This window comes from Procambarus clarkii, chromosome 90, assembly GCF_040958095.1.
Source record: "Procambarus clarkii isolate CNS0578487 chromosome 90, FALCON_Pclarkii_2.0, whole genome shotgun sequence".
Lineage (NCBI taxonomy): Eukaryota > Metazoa > Arthropoda > Malacostraca > Decapoda > Cambaridae > Procambarus > Procambarus clarkii.
This window is the reverse complement of record NC_091239.1, coordinates 17,070,284-17,095,477: the sequence shown is the minus strand read 5'-3', so window position 1 is coordinate 17,095,477 and position 25,194 is coordinate 17,070,284. Positions and strand designations below refer to the sequence as shown.

Here is a 25,194-nt window from a genome sequence, read left to right as displayed (position 1 = left end):
CTGGGTACTCCATCTATGTCTATTGTGGTGTAGCTGGGTACTCCATCTATGTCTATTGTGGTGTAGCTGGGTACTCCATCTATGTCTATTGTGGTGTAGCTGGGTACTCCATCTATGTCTATTGAAGTGTAGCTGAGTACTCCATCTATGTCTATTGTGGTGTAGCTGGGTACTCCATCTATGTCTATTGAAGTGTAGCTGAGTACTCCATCTATGTCTATTGTGGTGTAGCTGGGTACTCCATCTATGTCTATTGAAGTGTAGCTGAGTACTCCATCTATGTCTATTGTGGTGTAGCTGGGTACTCCATCTATGTCCATTGTGGTGTAGCTGGGTACTCCATCTATGTCTATTGTGGTGTAGCTGGGTACTCCATCTATGTCCATTGTGGTGTAGCTGGGTACTCCATCTATGTCTATTGTGGTGTAGCTGGGTACTCCATCTATGTCCATTGTGGTGTAGCTGGGTACTCCATCTATGTCTATTGAAGTGTAGCTGGGTACTCCATCTATGTCTATTGTGGTGTAGCTGGGTACTCCATCTATGTCCATTGTGGTGTAGCTGGGTACTCCATCTATGTCTATTGTGGTGTAGCTGGGTACTCCATCTATGTCTATTGTGGTGTAGCTGGGTACTCCATCTATGTCCATTGTGGTGTAGCTGGGTACTCCATCTATGTCCATTGTGGTGTAGCTGGGTACTCCATCTATGTCTATTGTGGTGTAGCTGGGTACTCCATCTATGTCTATTGTGGTGTAGCTGGGTACTCCATCTATGTCTATTGTGGTGTAGCTGGGTACTCCATCTATGTCCATTGTGGTGTAGCTGGGTACTCCATCTATGTCCATTGTGGTGTAGCTGGGTACTCCATCTATGTCTATTGTGGTGTAGCTGGGTACTCCATCTATGTCTATTGTGGTGTAGCTGGGTACTCCATCTATGTCCATTGTGGTGTAGCTGGGTACTCCATCTATGTCTATTGTGGTGTAGCTGGGTACTCCATCTATGTCTATTGAAGTGTAGCTGGGTACTCCATCTATGTCTATTGAAGTGTAGCTGAGTACTCCATCTATGTCTATTGTGGTGTAGCTGGGTACTCCATCTATGTCTATTGTGGTGTAGCTGGGTACTCCATCTATGTCTATTGTGGTGTAGCTGGGTACTCCATCTATGTCTATTGTGGTGTAGCTGGGTACTCCATCTATGTCTATTGAAGTGTAGCTGGGTACTCCATCTATGTCTATTGAAGTGTAGCTGAGTACTCCATCTATGTCTATTGTGGTGTAGCTGGGTACTCCATCTATGTCTATTGTGGTGTAGCTGGGTACTCCATCTATGTCTATTGTGGTGTAGCTGGGTACTCCATCTATGTCTATTGAAGTGTAGCTGAGTACTCCATCTATGTCTATTGTGGTGTAGCTGGGTACTCCATCTATGTCTATTGTGGTGTAGCTGGGTACTCCATCTATGTCTATTGAAGTGTAGCTGGGTACTCCATCTATGTCTATTGTGGTGTAGCTGGGTACTCCATCTATGTCTATTGTGGTGTAGCTGGGTACTCCATCTATGTCTATTGTGGTGTAGCTGGGTACTCCATCTATGTCTATTGTGGTGTAGCTGGGTACTCCATCTATGTCTATTGTGGTGTAGCTGGGTACTCCATCTATGTCCATTGTGGTGTAGCTGGGTACTCCATCTATGTCCATTGTGGTGTAGCTGGGTACTCCATCTATGTCCACTGTGGTGTAGCTGGGTACTCCATCTATGTCCATTGTGGTGTAGCTGGGTACTCCATCTATGTCCATTGTGGTGTAGCTGGGTACTCCATCCATGTCCATTGTGGTGTAGCTGGGTACTCCATCTATGTCCATTGCGGTTCCTGAGCCCCATTATGTACATGTGTGTGTAACGTTTCGCGCAGAGAAAGGGTTATGGGGTTCACAATGCAGGAAGTAAATACAGAAGTTGTGTGTATGTGTAGGTGTCGTGTCCCGGTGTGTGGCTGCCGGGACGGGGGAGGTGTTCGCTGTCCGTGTGTCTGCTGGGCTTCCACACCCGCACTAACAAGCTCCCGCCTGTCTTCCCGCTCCTTTACCACGAGAAGTTCAAGTTTGAGAGGGTGAGTCAACAACTTGAGACGCTCAGCCGGCGTAGTCACTTGTTTTTCTTCAAGATTAATTTCAAAGAGTTCGTCTCTGGTGATGTTTTTAGTCGTAAGGAAACCCTAACCTATCCTTAACTAACCCTCTTCTACACGTCCCCCTCGCCATCCTTCCTCGTCCCTACAGACCTTTGTTGGGGTGAGGAACCTGAGCGTACTGGAGCGGGTACTGGAGGCGGAGACCGTGTACCTGGAGCTGGTGCAGGAGGAGACAGCTGGAGAGGCGGTGCTGGCCGTGTTCGAATCCTCGGTCAGAGATCTTCTCTTCCCCAAGCCCGCCGAGAGACTCTCTTACTCCGGCGTCGACCTCGACCTCCTCATGGAGCCCACCAGAGACTTTCCCGTAAGGCATTTCCTGGTATACTTGGGCATTTTAAGTAAGCTGGGGCACTGGGTCAATTTCCGGATATTAAAATGCAAATCTATGTGAACTTGGCCATAGGTAAACAAGCTTTAATGAGCTGTTCGTAGCCAGTATTCTCGACAAGTGCTCAACAAGCTTCAGTAGAGAGAGAGACAGACAGAGTCTGGCAGGGAAGACGGGAACAAAAACGCATCAGGTGGTATGAGAAGCCCTGAATATAAGTATTATTATTAATTAAATATCCTTCTCACATGATCCAATCCTATCAATTAATGTATAATTAATTATTTAGAACTCAAAATTGACCTCTGGTTTCCAAATAAGAAATAGGGTCGTAACATACACATTTCAGTGCAAGGAGAAAGGCAAATAGTTCGGTCTGAAGGGTAGTGGCCCAGTTGTTTATACGGACTCCCCACTCAAAATATAAGCCATCGCCCATTGTCAGGACAACTGCACTTCCAGCTGCACCCGTGGGGCGGTGTAGGGAACCATCAGTGTATATAATTTGAGAAAGAGAATGCTCGTTGGATAGAGCATCAATATGGATTAAGGTGTCGAGTTTTGCCTCAGGACGAAGCTTGGGCTGATCTCTGATTTGTTTCTTGGGTGGAAAGGGAGGGATTAAAACTGGAAAGGGTGTAACCTCCCACGGTGCAGGAAAGTGCCGTTGTTGTTTCTCTTGGTACACATTATGAACCCCATACATTCTGAGTTCAGTTCCAGTTTTAGTTATCCATTTGGAACAATGCTGATCTTCAATAAAGAAATTCTGGAGGGCTTCTGTGCAAGGGTTAGGATGAGTTAGCCTAATCATTTTTATGCCAATTTGACACTAATGCGAGAGTTCTCCACAGGGCATCATCTCTCCCAAGATAGAGGTGTCAACAAGAACGAGTGTGAGTGAGACCAGGACGCCCCTCCACCAGTGTAGCCAAGACAACGTCAGCTTCGGACACGCCCACAACAGAACTACCAAGGTCAGCATAGCGCCTTTAGCGCTACTGTAGCGGCCGCTACTTTAGCGCCCGCTACTTTCCTCTTCACAGTTTGGGATAAAAAATCCCGCTCATCTGATAACAAGCTCTAGTTTAGAAGTAAAAACATATCTCCCGTCACGCAGGGTGCAGTCGCACCTCCACAGATCTCCAGTATCAGCTCTTGATACTGATATTGGCTCAAAAGGGCCACCACTTACGGGTTATTCATGCCCATGCCACCTCTTGGGTGGCTTAATCTTCATCAATCAGAAGTAAACAAGGACTTGTTTGCTCGTTTAGAAGTGAACTAGAGCTTGCTTGCTCTTGTTTAGAATTAAACAAGTAAACTTCCTGCCCCCAGGCTGTGTAGAAAGGTAACACCATCCTCCTCCAGGCTGTGTACCGCTGCGGCTCCCCCGAGGAAGAGAAGAAGGGAGAGGGGGCTCCAGGGGGCGGCGAGGGCGTGTCTGGCGCCATTGAGGAAGGCGACGTCAACGACCGTCCCCAGCTGGGCCACGCCAGCCCCAGACGGGGTGAGTGAATTAACTCTTTCCTTATATCTAAGATAGTTACAGGGTCATACATTTATGTTTATTTGATTTGGTGTTTTGTGAGGTTAGAATTGAGTATGTAGAATACCTCACATGCCGTCGTCAAGGGTATACATACCCTCATATCGACATCAATGGTATACATACTGTTACCGCCTGCTTGAGCAAGTAACCGGGTTCTTTCTGCTTAATGGGCCTTAGAGCCTCTTATTCTATTATCCCACCCCAAGTCAATGGCAAGTTCTCAAGAACTGGCGGTTGTATTCTTTTTGTTTATTTATATATACAAGAGTTATTACATTCTTGTACAGCCACTAGTATGCATAGCATTTCGGACAAGTCCTTAATCCTATGTTCCACGGAATACGACCCCCACGAAGAATCGTTTTTACAACCAAGAACCCATTTTACTGTTTAGTTAAACAGAGGCTACAGTTAAGGATTTGCGCCCAGTAAATCCTCCCCGGCCAGAATACGAACCCATGACAAAGTGCTCGCGGAACGCCAGGCGAGCGTCTTACCACTACGCCACGGAGACATACTTAATTGTAAGTATAAGTCCTAGTAAGTAATTGTACAAGGAATAAACGAGCGTAAACAAGACAACACCATCACCAATATATTATCAATCGAAGTATTACAACACTTACGTATACAGTGTCGCTTTCACCCCACAACACTCAGTATATCTGCAGTGTTCTTCTAGTCCCGTTGAGTCCACTATCTTCAAGTACACGTCGTCCACGCTCAATGGTCATCACCGGCTAGTTCACCTTCCTCAAGATGGGCCAGTCCACACACCGTATCGTCCCAATACCCCACATCTGCTCTTCAGCAACACGCTGGCAGGGGTCACAGTTAATCACTTCCAGGGGTCTCTTAACACCCTGGCAGAAGTCTCTAGCAACACTTCTCAGCAGACGGCCACTATTGTCGTCTTGTAACTCCTCTTGGCCAAATCTCGGGTACGTCAGTCCACACAATACTGCATAAGTCCAGCAGCTATCACACTGCTACTACCGACGGCGGTCACTTGTCCTCTCACAGGACCAAGTCAGATGTTCGGGACTGTCCGAGCTGATCTGATTCCCACAGCGCAATAGACTCTCCACGTCACCTCTGTGAACATAAAATTTATTAGCCAGAGAGAAAGTATACAGGGAGAACATAGGATGACAAACTTCCACTGTGAAACTGTGAAATGTAATCGGATGCAGAATCTAAATGGCGTTGATACCGTTAAGTCACTCACAAGAGGTCTTTTTTTTTTTTTTTTGCAGGGATATTCCTGCGCAGGCCCTAAGCCTCTAGCCCACTAAGTGTTGCTTGTCTCTGTTTTACTTGGGCGCAGTATGAGTATTTATGACTCGTAAGGTCGCTTCAGTAAGATTTTGCCATATGTGTTTAACAACTTCTGCTCTGTTGAATCTAAGTTGAAATCTTAATGGGTTTGTAACTGTGCACTGTGTTAGATAATGTTCCAGTGGTGTGTCGGGCATTTCTCCACAGTGCTGACATTTCCTCTCATCTTCCGGAACCTGTAAGCCTATTTCCCATGCACATGGGTATCCAAGCCTGATGCGATGTAAGTGTACTTCTGTTGCTCTACTGCTCCCTTTCATCAAACTAAGTAGTTCGTAGTTGGTTGAATTCTTGTACCAACCTGCAGATCCTGATGTTGCAACTGCTGTGTTGTGGTCACTGTACATCTTCTGCATTGCTCTGTTTCTAATTACTTTCTTAATCTGTGATAGACTCTGTGGTATGTAAATGTCTATATTTCTTCTCTTAGTTGCAAGTTTTGCAGCTTCGTCTGCAATGTCATTTCCTATTATTCCCACATGACTTGGCACCCAGTTGATAAGTATCCGTCGGCTTTGTCGTTTGAGTGTTTGCATTAATGATATAACATTTGTGATCAGATGGATGTTAGAACATATGTGTTCTTGTTGCAAGGTTTCAATGGCGGTTCTCGAATCTGTATGTATGATAACATGTTATCGGTGTTCAGCAAGAGCATGTTCCAAAGCCTTTTGAATGGCTAGCATCTCTGTTTGTAAAGTCGAACACCCATTTGAGAGCCTCCAACAGAGGTCATCATCATCGACCTCACCTCTTAACTGAGGTATGAAACAGAGCCTTTCACCGACGCCACACCTCCGCCAATAGATGGCGTTGTCTGCGTTTCTCGTAATGCATTGGAGTTGGAGTGCAGGTCCATAGATGGCGCCGAAATCGTCACCACTCTCTCTTGATATCTCGAGGATTCTCGAGATATTATTTGATATCTCGAAAATCCTCCTGTATTTAATCATACATTTATGTATGATCATTCAGCAAAGTCCTCACACCTTATGTATGATCATACAGCATGGTCCTCACACCATATGTATGATCATACAACAGTTTCCTCAACCGTCATTAAATGCAATTTCCAAATATTATTGCGTAATACATGATGTAATATATGTATGTAATTGTGAGACTTTACTGACGTTGGTAACACTACGAGAGCTGCTTGACCTCTGACCATCACCAGCCATGTATAAGGTCCTACAGTTACTGTTACGGACCCGAGTCCAGCGTCGTAGCACGGAGCAGTGACGACAACGCCATTTGTGAGTCAGCTCCCTAAACCCCCTCCAAATGGACGACGCCATCTAGTGAGAACGGGATATACCGGCCACAGGGGCTGGATTCCCGTCTTAATCAGCTCATAACATAGCCGCTGCTGACCTCTGGTGAGGTGGCGCTTAGACAGCAACGCCATCTATGGAGTGAATAGGTGGACGTTTGTGTCTAAGCCTGTAAGTGAGGTTCCCTAGTCCCAGTACTAATGACGTGTCTGATTACAGAGCCGACCTGGGACTGCTGTATTGGACAATGGATCAGTCTACCCAAGGCAGCCAAGGTCTCTCCACGAGTTTGCTCTGAAGAAGCAGTGAGTCCCCCCCGGACGAACTCTACTGAGAGTGTTAGCCTGCCTGTGACGTGGCAGTGTCGAGGAATCGCCTTATCCGGGGCTGGCTGGTGGAAGAGACTAGCCACTGTGGTGCTGAGAGAGGAGAGTGATGAGCAGAATCACACGAGGCTCCTGCCTAGGGCTCGCAACCCTAGTATCGGTCGTGGAGTGGCCTACACAGCGGAGCTGATCGGAACCTGCCAGCTACAGGCTGGATTGTGGTTGAAGGCCTCCACGACGGAGCACCCAGTGGGACTGTGATTTGGCTGGCCTGTGGCCAGGGTAGATTCGCAGAGAGAATCAAAAAGGATTCATCGTGGGCCAAAGAAGAGAACCAGGGCTACTCATCGTGAGCTCCGTGGAGCATCCTGAGTCTTTGGAGGAAGACAAGTCATTATACATTTGTGTATTTATAACCCCCGTGTGACTGTTTATATATTTATTTATGGTGGTGGTGTAATAATATATATAAATCAGCACATTTGTATCCCTCCCCCTTTAAGTTAACTTGCGTTATGGAACACATCCCTTGAAAGCCTCTACTAGCTTGGGGCCGGATTCCCAAATTCTAATAACACCAGAAAAGAACCCGGTTACGCCCCAGTAGGGCCGTAACAGTGAGAGTATAAGGTCCTACAGTGAGAGTATAAGGTCCTACAGTGAGAGTATAAGGTCCTACAGTGAGAGTATAAGGTCCTACAGTGAGAGTATAAGATCCTACAGTTAGATTATAAGGTCCTATAGTTAGAGTATAAGGTGGAACTTTTTTCAGGGGAGTATGATCGAGGACCGAGAGAGGACGCGACCAAACCTCGCTTCGTGTACCGTCGACCAGACGATGACCTCCTGTCCCGCATCCCCCCTTCTCCCTCTCGCAACACCAGGTAAACCACTCTTGCAACACAAGGTAAACCACTCTCCCTCTCGCAACACCAGGTAAACCACTCTCCCTCTCGCAACACCAGGTAAACCACTCTCCCTCTCGCAACACCAGGTAAACCACTCTCCCTCTCGCAACACCAGGTAAACCACTCTCCCTCTCGCAACACCAGGTAAACCACTCTCCCTCCCGCAACACCAGGTAAACCACTCTCCCTCTCGCAACACCAGGTAAACCACTCTCCCTCTCGCAACACCAGGTAGACCACTCTCCCTCTTGCAACACCAGGTAAACCACTCTCCCTCTCGCAACACCAGGTAAACCACTCTCACCCTCGCAACACCAGGTAAACCACTCTCCCTCTCGCAACACCAGGTAAACCACTCTCACTCTCGCAACACCAGGTAAACCACTCTCCCTCTCGCAACACCAGGTAAACCACTCTCACTCTCGCAACACCAAGTAAACCACTCTCCCTCTCGCAACACCAAGTAAACCACTCTCCCTCTCGCAACACCAGGTAAACCACTCTCACTCTCGCAACACCAGGTAAACCACTCTCCCTCTAGCAACACCAGGTAAACCACTCTCACTCTCGCAACACCAGGTAAACCACTCTCACTCTCGCAACACCAAGTAAACCACTCTCCCTCTCACAACACCAGGTAAACCATCATCAGGTGTGCGTCATCAGTAGCTGTATGTGTCATCAGTAGCTGGTGGTTGTCATCAGTAGCTGTATGTGTCATCAGTAGCTGGTGTGTGTCATCAGTAGCTGTATGTGTCATCAGTAGCTGGTATGTGTCATCAGTAGCTGGTGTGTGTCATCAGTAGCTGTATGTGTCATCAGTAGCTGGTATGTGTCATCAGTAGCTGGTGTGTGTCATCAGTAGCTGTATGTGTCATCAGTAGCTGGTATGTGTCATCAGTAGCTGGTGTGTGTCATCAGTAGCTGTATGTGTCATCAGTAACTGGTGTGTGTCATCAGTAACTGGTGTGTGTCATCAGTAGCTGGTATGTGTCATCAGTAACTGGTGTGTGTCATCAGTAGCTGGTGTGTGTCATCAGTAGCTGTATGTGTCATCAGTAGCTGGTGTGTGTCATCAGTAACTGGTGTGTGTCATCAGTAACTGGTGTGTGTCATCAGTAACTGGTGTGTGTCATCAGTAGCTGGTGTGTGTCATCAGTAGCTGGTATGTGTCATCAGTAGCTGGTGTGTGTCATCAGTAGCTGGTGTGTGTCATCAGTAGCTGGTATGTGTCATCAGTAGCTGGTGTGTGTCATCAGTAGCTGTATGTGTCATCAGTAGCTGGTGTGTGTCATCAGTAGCTGTATGTGTCATCAGTAGCTGGTGTGTGTCATCAGTAGCTGGTGTGTGTCATCAGTAGCTGTATGTGTCATCAGTAGCTGGTGTGCGTCATCAGTAGCTGTATGTGTCATCAGTAGCTGTATGTGTCATCAGTAGCTGGTATGTGTCATCAGTAGCTATGTGTCATCAGTAGCTATATGTGTCATCAGTAGCTATATGTGCCATCAGTAGCTATATGTGTCATCAGTAGCTATATGTGTCATCAGTAGCTATGTGTCCGGACACATGATAGTGGTAATCATCTTGTTCCAGATATCTTGGTATCCCTAGCCGGTACCTGTCCAGGAGTACCGGTAACCTGAGTGACCTGCCCCGTACCTCCATCCCCAGCAGGTACGTGTCGTGTACCGCTCCTCCTGGTGGGTGTCCATATAAGACTGTGGATATGTGAGGGCATGGGAATATATGAGAGACAGAAGACATATATGGCGGTGAGACAGGTGTGGAGGTGCCCATTGAGAGTCAGGTGTGTCAGTCAACTCCTCCGAATTGACAGTATGATTTAATACTAAGTGTAATAAGTACATCTCCTTACTGTCATACATAGTACATAATTGCACTTATGGGGCTGTTACATTTACCTCCCCATTTATTCTCGTTTTCTGTTAAGACACTCAGAATTTTAGGATGAAGTTTTTAAGTTCAATTCGATCCGCGATCTAAGGACCCTAGAGCAGGCAAGGAGGGAACTGAAGACAGGGGCGAGGATGGAGAAATCTTGAACTAGGAACTGGAGACAAGTCGAAGAGTGGGGAGAAAAGTCGGTGGCCCAACCACCGTGGGGTAGGAACTGCAGCTGGTGCTGTGGTTCGGTGGAGTGGGCGGAGTTCTGATGGTTGCTTGCTGATGTGTCTTGCTGGAGGCCGGGCTTCTCGTCGCGGTGTGTTTTACTGTTTACCTGATTTTCTCAGGCGCAGATCGTCGGTGTTCTTTTCAGACCTCCTGGCCGGTCTGTTGGTCTTGCTACGCGTTGATATGGTGAGGCTGTCGTTGGAGGTAGTGTCCAGCAGGAAATCTTCGGTTGTGTAGGGGCGCTTCCGTGGAGGAGGTGGTGTTCCAACCGAGACGTCCTCATCCGATGAGTCGGCTGAGTCAGAAGCAGAGGCGGTGGATCTTGAGGGATCAGTTCTTGCTTGTTGAGGCTTCATGGGACCTGCAGCTGATGTAGAATGTTCAGAGGGTTCGCGCTTGAGATGTGGAACTGTGGCTGATGTCGATCTAGGAGGCGTCAGCGTCTGGGTGGCTTGTGATGATGTTGCTGGAGGAGCAGCGGGCGTTGCAGCTGTTGACAGTAGATCCGTGAGCACGGCGGCGTTCATGGTGACGTCAGGGACCGGATCCGGATCTTGAGAACTCGAGGGTAAGTGGTGTTGGTGTAAACTTCCTCAGGAACGTTGAAAGCTGGAAGACCATTTGCTTTGTAGAGAATATTTAGAATTCTAACATATACTTGGAGGTGATTGCCAGCAATCATCCTGGCCGCCGTTATCAACGATTGTACCGTGCTGTTCAGTGATTGGTCAAGGTGGGCTGGAGGTGGCGACAGCTGGCTCCATGAATGGCTGGTTGGTTGGGAGCTGGGCTCCTCAATGGTTAGAAGTGGCAGTAGCAGTTGTTTGTCCTCCCGGAAGCTCCGTGAAAATGGCGGCTTGGACGTTGAAATTTGAAGTTAAGGTGGTCGCTGATTGGTTGGTTGCTTCAGAGGTACTGGCTCCGGCAGATGTGGTTTTCTCCTTGTTCTTGATGACTTCTTGTCTGTGAGGACAACGAATGGAGATTGCAGGATGATCGCCTTTGCAAAACAAACAGCATAGTGTTTCTGACGTGCAGATAGAATAGTGATCAGCTGAGCAGAGGCTACACTTCACAATACGCTGGTTACATTTGCTGGTGGAGTGGGTGTACTTGTAGCACCGGAGGCCCTGGTTGATCATGTGGAAACGTTCCATCTTCACACGAAATAGAGGAATGTGGATACCGAAGCTGCAAACACCATTTCTGGTAACTAGAGTAGCCGAAGCTACGGTCTCGAAGGTCAGCTTCAGGGAGCGATTTCTGTTGAAGAAGTGAGCTTCGTGCAGCCCTAAGCCCGGGTTGGATTCCTTGAAGTCGTGTAGCAGAGGCAGTCTGCTACTGCCTCTTTCATCTGCTTCATCTTGTTCCACGACCCATTGGCTGAGATCATGAATAACGACAGAATATGAAGCCAGGTACTGACGAGGGAAGTTGAAACAAAGGTGTTGACTGGAAAAATTGGAGCTGAAAAACAGAAGCTTGTCGACTTCCTCCTCACTATAAAAGAAGAAGAGGATGTCCGTGCCTTCCTGTCTGATGTCGTTAGGTGTCACTCCCGCAATGTCTTTAAAAAGCTTCAGGAGGGATGTCTTGGAGAACGGGTGCTCGTCAAGGGGCGTTCCTCGGACCTTGTAGCGTGTGTGGCGCATGGTGAACTTCCTGGTGGACGATGGGTCTCCCTCAAAGACCCATCGTCCACCTCCACAGACCTGTACCCTGTGAGGAGTTCACCTCCTCACGTCACTGGAGGTGAACTTCCTGGTGGACGATGGGTCTCCCTCAAAGACTACACGTCACTGGAGGTGAACTTCCTGGTGGACGATGGGTCTCTCTCAAAGACTACACGTCACTGGAGGTGAACTTCCTGGTGGACGATGGGTCTCTCTCAAAGACTACACGTCACTGGAGGTGAACTTCCTGGTGGACGATGGGTCTCTCTCAAAGACTACACGTCACTGGATGTGAACTTCCTGGTGGACGATGGGTCTCCCTCAAAGACTACACGTCACTGGAGGTGAACTTCCTGGTGGACGATGGGTCTCTCTCAAAGACTACACGTCACTGGAGGTGAACTTCCTGGTGGACGATGGGTCTCTCTCAAAGACTACACGTCACTGGAGGTGAACTTCCTGGTGGACGATGGGTCTCCCTCAAAGACTACACGTCACTGGAGATGGCCTCACGTCTCTACTCTGCATAAAACAGCAAGTTAGGAGTGGGGTCGGACCATCTAGAGAGACGCAAGTCTTCTGCCAATTATTTACCCGCCCTGCAGTGCTAGATGCGAGAGAGAGAGAGAGCTGGAGCAACGAGAACACGTCCGGCCGTGACGGTTGCAAATTGCAGTGTCCGTTGTCAAGTTTAATTTGCTAGACTCAAGTTTTAAATATCAGGAATTTCTTTTTCAGATTTATTTAACAATAGAAATTTTATACAAAATTTGAAAATATCCTGAGTTACTTTACAATTTATTGACATATTTTAGCTTTGTTTTGTTATTTTTATAAATTGTAATATCAATATAGCTATAGGTTAAGTACTAATTGTAATTAAGAAGCAATAAAATGCTTATCTTCAAACAATATGACGGTTAGGTGAGGTCGTGGTTTTTTGTTCAGCTTTTCAGGTAAACTCAAATATTCACAAAATATTTGACAGTACGATTTAATACTAAGTGAAAATAAGTACAATTCCTGACTGCTATGAATAGTACATAATTGCACTTATTTGTGTTTTTACATTTACCTCCTCATTTTTGGAGGACGAGGTGAGTGAAGGTACATGATAATACTTGGTGCCTCTCCCTCCCTGGTGGTGGTGGGGGTGCAGGTATGGAGGGGGGCGGAGTGGAGGAGGAGGAGGGGACCGCACCTCGAGTGAGACTGATGGAGGAGCAGCTGGCCGCTACTCCCACCCGAGACGACGCCCCAAGGACGACCTCGGCCACCGTGCACACGTCACCCTCCTGGACCCAGGTAAGTGGTGAGGCACTTGTACTTGGTGAGTGGTGAGGGACGGGATCCAAGGGGCAGGTGAAGGACTTGTTCAGGAACAGCCGGGGGAGTTCAGTGACATTGGTCGCAGTGACTCGTATAGCTTGTTTAGGCTACTGGTCACTGATTTGCCGCTGAGGCCTCGTGAACACATCTTCAGCTTTAAATGATATCAAGATCAACCTCTGTTGATATAGTCAGCTATATGCTCTTTAGTATATCTTTACTGGAGTTTTATATTCAGCTGACAAATTTAAATTTCTATTTGAATTGTTTGTCTGCAGGCATAGGCTTCGCCAGGCTTAATACTGGGCCTGTGAGTAATTTACCTCCTGCACAAGTTAACACGTTGATAATTAGTAACACTAATGATGAATTTGTTGTAATAATCTGCCCCTACACGAATACCTACGTTGGGGAGGTGCTCAGACGTAATTTTATATGCCAATGTTATTCCCTTTTTCTCAGGAATTTGGCAGTGGCTCCTAGACCTTGTACATACATGAAGGAATTGCTGGAATTGTGTCCAGCACAATGGCTTGTAACTGACGACCGTAGCTGTCTAAATGCACTAATGGTTGCACCACTTGGTTGTCTTGAGGTCCTTTGTTAGTCAGGAACTCTGATATGTTTAATTTCACCCGGATTACAGGCTGCAATTCTGCAATTGTTGATCGTCTGCCACCTTTTGTGTAACAAAGGTTCTCTGGGACCCTTGGTCAAACAACCTCCGGGTTTGGACCTTGGTCTCCTTTGGTTTGATGGTAAGTTGGGCAATAATCAAAGTTGTATTATTTTTTAACTTTGTCGATAGGACACTGATTTTTTTGTCGCATCTTGCACTACTGTACTGTGGTGGGAATGTTATCTTCCATCTTGGGAACTGGAGACTATTTGTGAGTCCCTGCACAATGCTGCGTGATGCTGACCTTTGTAACACCTGCCTTTTGCAGGTGTGTAGTTGGGTCTCACTGGTGTTGGTGTTGGGTTTCCTGAAGGAAAACATCAGAGTGACGAGATGTCACCAGCGGAGTCCCACAGGGCTCTGTACTTGGACCCATCCTGTTTCTAATATATGTAAACGACATTCCAGAAGGTATAGACTCATTCCTCTCAATGTTTGCTGCTGATGCAAAAATTATAAGTATCAAGACAGATGAAGATAGACAGAGACTACAGGACGACCTGGACAAACTGGAGGAATAGTCTAGAAAATGGCTACTAAAGTTTAACTCAGGAAAGTGTAAAGTAATGAAATTAGGTGAAGGGAGCAGGGTGCTGAACACAAGGTACCATCTGGAAGGTGATATTCTGCAAGAGTCAAATAAAGAGAAAAATCTGGGGGTTGATATCACACCGAACCTGTCCCCAGAGGCCCACATCAAAAGGATATCATCAGCGGCATATGCTAGACTGGTCAACATAAGAACTACCTTTAGAAACTTGCATAAGGAATCGTTCAGGACCTTGTATACCATTTATGTCAGACCAATCCTGGAATATGCAGCTCCAGCCTGGAGTCCATACCTAGTTAAACACAAAACAATGTTAGAGAAGATTCAGAAGTATGCCACCAAACTAGTCACAGAACTGTGAGGTATGAGCTACGAGGAAAGGCTACGGGAACTAAACCTCACGTACCTGGAAGACAGAAAAATAAGGGAAGACATGATCACCACCTACAAAATTCTCAGAGGAATTGACAGGGTGGACAAAGACAAACTATTTAGCACGGGTGGAAACTGAGTGCCCAAATGAGTCACAGAGATATTAGAAAGAACTTTTTCAGTGTCAGAGTAGTTTACAAATGGAATGCATTAGGCAGTGATGTGGTGGAGGCTGACTCCATACACAGTTTCAAGTGTAGATATGATAGAGCCCAGTAGGCTCAGGAATCTGTACACCAGTTGATTGACAGTTGAGAGGCGGGACCAAAGAGCCAGAGCTCAATCCCCGCAAGCACAATTAGGTGAGTACAATTAGGTGAGTACACACACACACACACACACACACACACACACAGATCGTGATCGGAAGATCGTGAGAAAAAACCTGGTAACACATCTGGAGAGAAGGGACTTCGTGACAAATCGCCAACATGGATTCAGGGAGGGTAAATCTTGCCTTACAGGCTTGATAGAATTCTACGATCAGGTGACACAGATTAAGCAAGAAAGAGAGGGCTGGGCGGACTGCATTTTCTTGGATTGTCGGAAAGCCTTTGACACAGTACCGCATAAGAGGCTGGTACATAAGCTGGAGAGACAGGCAGGTGTAGCTGGTAAGGTGCTCCAGTGGATAAGGGAGTATCTAAGCAATAGGAAGCAGAGAGTTACGGTGAGGGGTGAGACCTCCGATTGGCGTGAAGTCACCAGTGGAGTCCCACAGGGCTCTGTACTCGGTCCTATCTTGTTTCTGATATATGTAAATGATCTCCCGGAGGGTATCGATTCATTTCTCTCAATGTTTGCGGATGATGCTAAAATTATGAGAAGGATTAAAACAGAAGAGGACTGTTTGAGGCTTCAAGAAGACCTAGACAAGCTGAAGGAATGGTCGAACAAATGGTTGTTAGAGTTTAACCCAACCAAATGTAATGTAATGAAGATAGGTGTAGGGAGCAGGAGGCCAGATACAAGGTATCATCTGGGAGAGGAAATTCTTCAGGAGTCAGAGAAGGAAAAAGACTTGGGGGTTGATATCACGCCAGACCTGTCTCCTGCAGCACATATCAAGCGGATAACATCAGCGGCATATGCTAGGCTGGCCAACATACGAACGGCATTCAGAAACTTGTGTAAAGAATCATTCAGAACTTTGTATACCACATATGTCAGGCCAATCCTGGAGTATGCAGCCCCAGCATGGAGTCCATATCTAGTCAAGGATAAGACTAAACTGGAAAAGGTTCAAAGGTTTGCCACCAGACTAGTACCCGAGCTGAGAGGTATGAGCTACGAGGAGAGACTACGGGAATTAAACCTCACTTCGCTGGAAGACAGAAGAGTTAGGGGGGACATGATCACCACATTCAAGATTCTGAAGGGGATTGATAGGGTAGATAAAGACAGTCTATTTAACACAAGGGGAACACGCAGAAGGGGACACAGGTGGAAACTGAGTGCCCAAATGAGCCACAGAGATATTAGAAAGGACTTTTTTAGTGTCAGAGTGGTTGACAAATGGAATGCATTAGGGGGTGATGTGGTGGAGGCTCACTCCATACACAGTTTCAAGTGTAGATATGACAGAGCCCGATAGGCTCAGGAATCTGTACACCTGTTGATTGACGGTTGAGAGGCGGGACCAAAGAGCCAGAGCTCAACCCCCGCAAACACAACTAGGTGAGTACAACTAGGTGAGTACACACACACACACACACACACACACACACACACACACACACACACACACACACACACACACACACACACACACACACATACACATACACATACACATACATATACACACACACACACACACACACACACACACACACACACACACACACACACACACACACACACACACACACACACACACACACACACATACACACACACACACACACACACACACACACACACACACATACACACACACACACACACACACACACACACACACACACACACACACACACACACACACACACACACACACACACACACACTGACAAGCATCCCCTGTAAAATACTGGAAAGAATAATTAGGCTACGACTGGTTGCACACCTGGAGAACATTAGGTTTGTGAACAAACATCAACATGGGTTCTGGACAGGGAAATCGTGCCTAACAAACCTTCTGGAATTCTATGATAAAATAACGAGGATAAGACAGGACAGAGATGGTTGGGCAGACTGCATATTTCTGCACTGCCAAAAAGCCTTTGATACAGTACCGCACATGAGACTGCTGTTCAAGCTCGAGAGGCAGGCGGGGGTGGGGGGAAAGGTCCTAGCATGGATAAGGAACTACCTAACAGGAAGGAGCCAGAGAGTTACGGTAAGGGGCGAGAAGTCGGACTGGCGAACAGTAACAATAGAATACCACAAGGATCGGTGCTGGGACCAATTCTATTTCTTGTATATGTTAACGACATGTTTACAGGCGTAGAGTCCTACATGTCGATGTTTGCGGATGACGCAAAGTTGATGAGAAGAGTTGTGACAGATGAGGATTGCAGGATCCTCCAAGAGGATCTGAACAGGTTGCAGAAATGGTCAGGGAAATGGCTATTGGAATTCAACACGAGCAAATGTAAAGTTATGGAAATGGGACTAGGAGATAGGAGACCAAAGGGACAGTACACAATGAAGGGGAACAGCCTACCTGTAACGACGCGTGAAAGAGACCTGGGGGTGGACGTAACACCTAATCTATCTCCTGAGGCACATATAAATAGGATAACGACAGCAGCGTACTCTACACTGGCAAAAGTTAGAACATCATTCAGAAACCTAAGTAAGGAGGCATTTAGGGCGCTTTACACTGCCTACGTAAGGCCAGTCTTAGAGTATGCCGCCTCATCATGGAGTCCCCATCTGAAGAAGCATATAATGAAACTGGAAAAGGTTCAGAGGTTTGCAACGAGACTCGTCCCAGAGCTACGAGGGATGGGGTATGAGGAGCGCCTGAGGGAACTGTGCCTTACGACACTAGAAAGAAGAAGGGAGAGGGGGGACATGATAGGAACGTATAAGATACTCAGAGGGATTGACAGAGTGGACATAGACGAAATGTTCACACGGAATAGTAACAGAACGAGGGGACATGGATGGAAGCTTGAAACTCAGACGAGTCACAGAGATGTTAGGAAGTTTTCTTTTAGCGTGAGAGTAGTGGGAAAATGGAATGCACTTCAGGAACAGGTTGTGGAAGCAAATACTATTCATAATTTTAAAACCAGGTATGATAGGGAAATGGGACAGGAGTCATTGCTGTAAACAACCGATGCTCGAAAGGCGGGATCCAAGAGTCAATGCTCGATCCTGCAGACACAACTAGGTGAGTACACACACACACACACACACACACACACACACACACACACACACACACACACACACACACACACACACACACACACACACACACATTGTGGCCGCCGCAGAAGCAGCACATCAAGGCACAGCGGTAAAGGCAGGCGTGAGCAGCGACCGCAGGCGCCGCGGCGTCCAGGACCCAGATCTCATTGTCTGAGCCATAATAGCTATGCCCTCGAGGACCACCGGATCCGGTCATGCGATTGTCGTGTTCCTTTTTTTAGCGAAGACGGGGAAGGGTTAGAAGGGGTAGAAGGGGAAGGGGAAGGGGTAGAAGGGGAAGGGGGAGGTAGTGGGGGTTTGAGCGAAATGGAAGAGATAAAATGATGGAACAGAACAAATATGATGTTTTTTATGACTTGAAGGACTTGGGAAGGACGCAGAAGGTAATGTCTTGATGTTTCTCAGAAGGCAATCTGGAGACGTCAGGTTGAGTCGCTTGAATGTAATGGACATATTTTTTATTCTTTATTTTTTTGCGACTTGTTCAATTTCTGTGAATTTGCTGAATGGGATCTGAATGTTGCGTGAATGTTGCTTGAAAGTGTTGTGACGGATGGGTGTTATTCCTCCAGGTGCTGCGCAAGTGTTCCTGTTACACCTGTACCCTGTACCACCTGGTACACCTGTACCCTGTACCACCTGGTACAATGTACCCTGTACCACCTGTTACACCTGTACCCTGTACCACCTGTTACACCTGTACCCTGTACCACCTGGTACACCTGTACACTGTACCACCTGGTACACCTGTATACCGTGTTAGGCCAAGGTATACCTGTACACCGTGTTAGGCCCGGGTATACCTGTACACCGTGTCCTTAGCCTGCCATGATGTTTCTATCTTTTAAGAAGGTGTTTCTTTGCTACTGATCCCTGCATACTCACCTATTTGTGCCTGCAGGATCGAGCTCTAGCTCTTAGACCCCGCCTTTTTTAGGTCATGAGTCATTGCATTAGACAGCCAACAGTTATTTCCCCTATCATACCTGCTTTTAAAGTTATGAATAGCCTCAACAACCTGGGTCATAAAAGTATTTGTGTGTACGTCTGATAACATACTACTTGTGAAGGAGGAAAAGTATATGTTTATCTCTCAGAATGTTTGGTAATGTGTATTGTTTGTGATGTGTGTCTATGTATGTATTAACACGTTGTACTGAACGGGGTGAGAATAGCTTGAGCTACCTCATCCCTTTGTGTGTATTTTACCTCAATAAACTTATTTCAATTTCAATTTCAATTTCAACAACCTGCTCCTTTAGGTTATTCCATTTACTCACTACCCTTACACACACTGAAGCAAAACATTCTAATATCTCTACGACACATCTGAGTCTCAAGCGTCCCTTCCATCCGAGTCCCCTCGTTCTATTGTTATTCATTGTAAACTTTTCCTATGTTTCCACGTTATCAATTCCTCTAAGTATTTTATATGTCTGTATCATGGGATGGGAGCCGGTCGGCCGAGCGGACAGCACGCTGGACTTGTGATCCTGTGGTCCCGGGTTCGATCCCGGGCGCCGGCGAGATACAATGGGCAGAGTTTCTTTCATCCTATGCCCCTGTTACCTAGCAGTAAAATAGTTACCTGGGTGTTAGTCAGCTGTCACGGGCTGCTTCCTGGGGGTGGAGGCCTGGTCAAGGACCGGGCCGCGGGGACACTAAAGCCCCGAAATCATCTCAAGATAACCTCAAGATAACCAAGATCATGTCCCCCCTCTCCCTCCTCCTTTCTAACGTTGTCAGGTTTATAGTTCCTTCAGTCTGTCGTCGTACCTCATCCCTCTCAGCTCTGGGACGAGTCTCGTTGCAAACTTCTGCACTTCTTCGAGATTCCTTATGTGTGTTTTTTTAAGATGCCGCACCACTCCACGATGGTGCGGCATACTTTAAGACTGTCCTCACATAGGCGGTATACAAAAGCCTCCTTATTCAAGTTTCTAAAGGATGTTCTGACTTTTGCCAGAGTAGAGTATGCCGCTGATGATATTCTGTTTATATGAGCCTCTGGTTTGGTGTTGTGTCCATTCCCAGGTCTTTTTCTCTAGTCGTTATAGGGGGGTAGTTTCCCTTCATTTTTTTTATTATTATTTTCTACCACAGACGTGGCCACACATTTACAATGCTAACCAGCATATATACATTTTCTTCTGTCCTCCATGGACAGGGTTAGAGATGTGTTAAACATATAGTTCAGGGGTTTATTGAACAATCAACCACAGAAGGTGCTTCCCTTCATTGTGTATTGTCCTTTCGGTCTCCTGGCTCCTGATCCCACTTCCATCACCTTGCACTTGCTGGTGTTGAACTCTAGCAGCCATTTATTAGACCAGCTCTACAACCTGTTCAAATCATCCTGGAGAATCTTACAGTCCTCATCTGTCTCAATCCGTCTTATGCATCATCTGCAAACATTGACATAAACGACTCAACTCCTGCAGTCAAGTCATTTACATAAATGAGGAAAAGTATGAGACCCAGCACCGATCCTTGAGGCACTCTGCTTGTGGGTCTGAGACGCCAGTCGGACTCCTCGTTCCTCACTGTCACTCTCTGACACCTGTCTCTCAGGTAATTCCTTACCCATGGTAGTGCGTTGGCGTCTACTCCCGCTTGTCTCTCAAGGTTGTATAATAATCTTCTGTGTGGTACTGTATCAAAGACTTTTTGGCAGTTCAGCAATTTGCAATCTTCCCATCCTTCTCTGTCTTGTCTTATTTTCGTTACCTTATCATAAAACTCCAGAAAAGAGGTGTCTGGAACAGGTGGGGAAGGATGAGAGGTGTCTGGAACAGGTGGGGAAGGATGAGAGGTGTCTGGAACAGGTGGGGAAGGATGAGAGGTGTCTGGAACAGGTGGGGAAGGATGAGAGGTGTCTGGAACAGGTGGAAAAGGGGTGAGAGGTGTCTGGAACAGGCGGAAAAGGAGTGTGGGGTGTTTGATGCAGGTGAGAAGTGCCGAAGAGCGTTTAGACCAACTTTATGTGCAGACCTGGAGAGCGTACTAGCATCTTTTACTGTTTGAATCCTCTAAAAAAACATCAAAATTATTGTTCCCGATTTTTTTTTTAATCTGTATTCTCTTGAGCGCAGGCGGGAGAGGTACATAATAATTTACACGTGGACAATAGTAGAGGGGCTGGTCCCAAACCTGCACACAGAAATAACAGCTCATAAGACCAGAAGACATGGCAGGATGTGCAGAATACTCCCGTTGAAAAGCGGAGGTGCAACAAGTACTCTGAGAGAGAACTATCAACATCAGAGGCCCGAGACTGTTCAACACGCTTCCACTACACATAAGGGGCATAACTGGCCGACCCCTCACAGTGTTCTAGAGAGAACTATCAACATCAGAGGCCCGAGACTGTTCAACACGCTTCCACTACACATAAGGGGCATAACTGGCCGACCCCTCACAGTGTTCAAGAGAGAATTATCAACATCAGAGGCCCGAGACTGTTCAACACGCTTCCACTACACATAAGGGGCATAACTGGCCGACCCCTCACAGTGTTCAAGAGAGAACTATCAACATCAGAGGCCCAAGACTGTTCAACACGCTTCCACTACACTTAAGGGGCATAACTGGCCGACCCCTCACAGTGTTCAAGAGAGAATTATCAACATCAGAGGCCCGAGACTGTTCAACACGCTTCCACTACACATAAGGGGCATAACTGGCCGACCCCTCACAGTGTTCAAGAGAGAACTATCAACATCAGAGGCCCGAGACTGTTCAACACGCTTCCACTACACATAAGGGGCATAACTGGCCGACCCCTCACAGTGTTCAAGAGAGAACTATCAACATCAGAGGCCCGAGACTGTTCAACACGCTTCCACTACACATAAGGGGCATAACTGGCCGACCCCTCACAGTGTTCAAGAGAGAACTATCAACATCAGAGGCCCGAGACTGTTCAACACGCTTCCACTACACATAAGGGACATAACTGGCCGACCCCTCACAGTGTTCAAGAGAGAACTATCAACATCAGAGGCCCGAGACTGTTCAACACGCTTCCACTACACATAAGGGGCATAACTGGCCGACCCCTCACAGTGTTCAAGAGAGAACTATCAACATCAGAGGCCCGAGACTGTTCAACACGCTTCCACTACACATAAGGGGCACAACTGGCCGACCCCTTACTCATAGTGTTCAAGAGAGAACTTGATAAACACCTCCAAAGGATACCTGATCAACCAGGCTGTGATTCATACGTCAGGCTGCGAGCAGCCGCGTCCAACAGCCTGGTTGGCCAGTCCAGCAACCAGGAGGCCTGGTCAGAGACCGGGCCGCGGGGACGCTGATCCTCGGAACCATCACCAGATAACCGTAAAGTATAATAGTAGTAGTAGTAAGCATCCACCAGTGTCAGGAGACTATGGAGTCTCTGGTTGTCGGTCTGGAGTGGCCTCTCCAGGGCGCAAAGCCAGGGTAGGATGATACGGGGGAGAAGCTGTTACCCATGCAGCAGGTTCCCCCTCTCCAGGGCGCAAAGCCAGGGTAGGATGATACGGGGGAGAAGCTGTTACCCATGCAGCAGGTTTCCCCTCTCCAGGGCGCAAAGCCAGGGTAGGATGATACGGGGGAGAAGCTGTTACCCATGCAGCAAGTTCTCCCTCTCCAGGGCGCAAAGCCAGGGTAGGTTGATATGGGGGGAGAAGCTGTTACCCATGCAGCAGGTTCCCCCTCTTCCCTCGTACTCTGCAAAAGTATAGTGTTAAAAGTTTGACTTTAAATATTAACAGTTGTCATCATTACTCACTGTCAATTTAGAGGCAGTTACTGAGTTAATTATCTTAAGTTTTTAATAGGTTTAGAATTATTGATTATCTTAGGTGTACTAAAGTCAATTACTATTTCGAACGTTAAAGTCTAATAACTTGAGCAGCTCTAAGATGTATCTGATTTATTTTCCTAATCTTCGGTTATTTTGGTTATCTTAAGTAACTTTAGTTTGGCTATTCTGAATATTATACTGTTAGATATATTTAGTATCTTTATATATATATATATATATATATATATATATATATATATATATATATATATATATATATATATATATATATTAGTATATTTTGGTAGCAGTCTTTCCTGTAGACATATATTATTAAATATGACCGAAAAAGTAAGATTAATAATTCTAACACGAATTTTCTCAATCTTTCGTACATTATGCTTCACTGTTGGAGGTAAATCAAAAATCACTTCTCCAAAATTCATTTTTATTTCTAGTCTGACGCGACACGGGCGCGTTTCGTAAAACTTATTACATTTTCAAAGACTTCACAAATACACAACTGATTAGAACTTGCGTTTCCCTGATTTTATATCTACATTTGAGTGAGGTGGGAAGAGTGATGTGGCATTACATTTGAGTGAGGTGGGAAGGATGATGTGGCATTAACACAAGACAGAACACTAGAGGATATTAATAGGGTATTAAAAGTATCAACACAAGACAGAACAGAAACAATGGGTATTGAATAGAAGTGTTTGTAGAAAGCCTATTGGTCCATATTTCTTGATGCTTCTATATTGGAGCGGAGTCTTGAGGTGGGTAGAATATAGTTGTGCAATAATTGGCTGTTGATTGCTGGTGTTGACTTCTTGATGTGTAGTGCCTACACATCAAGAAGTCAACACCAGCAATCAACAGCCAATTATTGCACAACTATATTCTACCCACCTCAAGACTCCGCTCCAATATAGAAGCATCAAGAAATATGGACCAATAGGCTTTCTACAAACACTTCTATTCAATACCCATTGTTTCTGTTCTGTCTTGTGTTGATACTTTTAATACCCTATTAATATCCTCTAGTGTTCTGTCTTGTGTTAATGCCACATCATCCTTCCCACCTCACTCAAATGTAATGCCACATCACCCTTCCCACCTCACTCAAATGTAGATATAAAATCAGGGAAACGCAAGTTCTAATCAGTTGTGTATTTGTGAAGTCTTTGAAAATGTAATAAGTTTTACGAAACGCGCCCGTGTCGCGTCAGACTAGAAATAAAAATGAATTTTGGAGAAGTGATTTTTGATTTACCTCCAACAGTGAAGCATAATGTACGAAAGATTGAGAAAATTCGTGTTAGAATTATTAATCTTACTTTTTCGGTCATATTTAATAATATATATATATATATATATATATATATATATATATATATATATATATATATATATATATATTTATATCTAGTACTATTAGTGTATTTTAGTATATTTACACTTTAGGATATTTAGTAGATTTAATCAGGAATTCTAAGCTGCTTTAGACATATTTTAAGTGAATTTAAGTGTTCTTTTAAGTGAATTTAAAGTATAATTTTGAGTTGTTTACGTTTGGTGATAAATAAAGATGGCGCCCGTTGTAGAGCGGTGCCCCCACTGTGATGGAGAACACGGAGCCGCCTCCTGCACCACCTGCCGCACCTACCACCGCTACTTCCCACGCCCGCCACGCCCGCACGCCCACACCCACTCCTACCACACCAACAACCCCCACGCCGCCCTCAAGGTCCTCAGACAGCCCGCCCATCGACACCTGCGCCCGCGAAAGCGCTATCTGGCGGAGATTGATGGGTTTGTCCACGGTAGGAATGGCGCCTTTGGTGAGGCGTCTTTAGTCTCCCCTTTTCTCTCCCGTTTTTTATCACGTTTGCATGTATCATGGAAGACAATAAATAATAATAATAATAATAATAATAATAATAATAATAATAATAATAATAATAATAATAATAATAATTATTTCAAACTGCACAAAGGATTTTGCAGTATTTAGTTATTTTGTAACTTTAAAGAAAACGGGATAAAATATATTATAAATTAACCTAAGCTGACCTAACATATCGCATCCTGACTAAACGTAACCCTGACCTAACCTAACCTTACCAAGGCCTGGCCTAACCTAACCCAACCCTGACTTATTCAAGCCTGACCCAGAAACCTGACGGAGTGACGTTCATTGTTACATGAACGTCACTTGTGGAGTCACGTCACTCTTGAACGGGAGCCTGGCATGGTCTGACACGGAGCCTGTACCACAGGTGGTGTCGGGAGCCTG

The 25,194-nt window shown here is 46.1% G+C and overlaps 1 protein-coding gene across 1 annotated transcript in view; it reads left to right on the top strand.

Moving 5' to 3' along the window:
• The window catches only part of LOC123746618 (uncharacterized), a 47,998-nt gene that overhangs the window by 1,950 nt on the left and 20,854 nt on the right, over window positions 1-25,194 (top strand). The window contains exons 2-9 of the mRNA XM_069318409.1: window positions 1,982-2,119; window positions 2,289-2,504; window positions 3,383-3,505; window positions 3,900-4,038; window positions 7,791-7,902; window positions 9,520-9,600; window positions 12,892-13,037; window positions 24,503-24,721. Of these exons, the coding sequence (XP_069174510.1) occupies window positions 1,982-2,119; window positions 2,289-2,504; window positions 3,383-3,505; window positions 3,900-4,038; window positions 7,791-7,902; window positions 9,520-9,600; window positions 12,892-13,037; window positions 24,503-24,721 (1,174 nt within the window). The remainder of the gene's footprint in view (window positions 1-1,981; window positions 2,120-2,288; window positions 2,505-3,382; window positions 3,506-3,899; window positions 4,039-7,790; window positions 7,903-9,519; window positions 9,601-12,891; window positions 13,038-24,502; window positions 24,722-25,194) is intronic.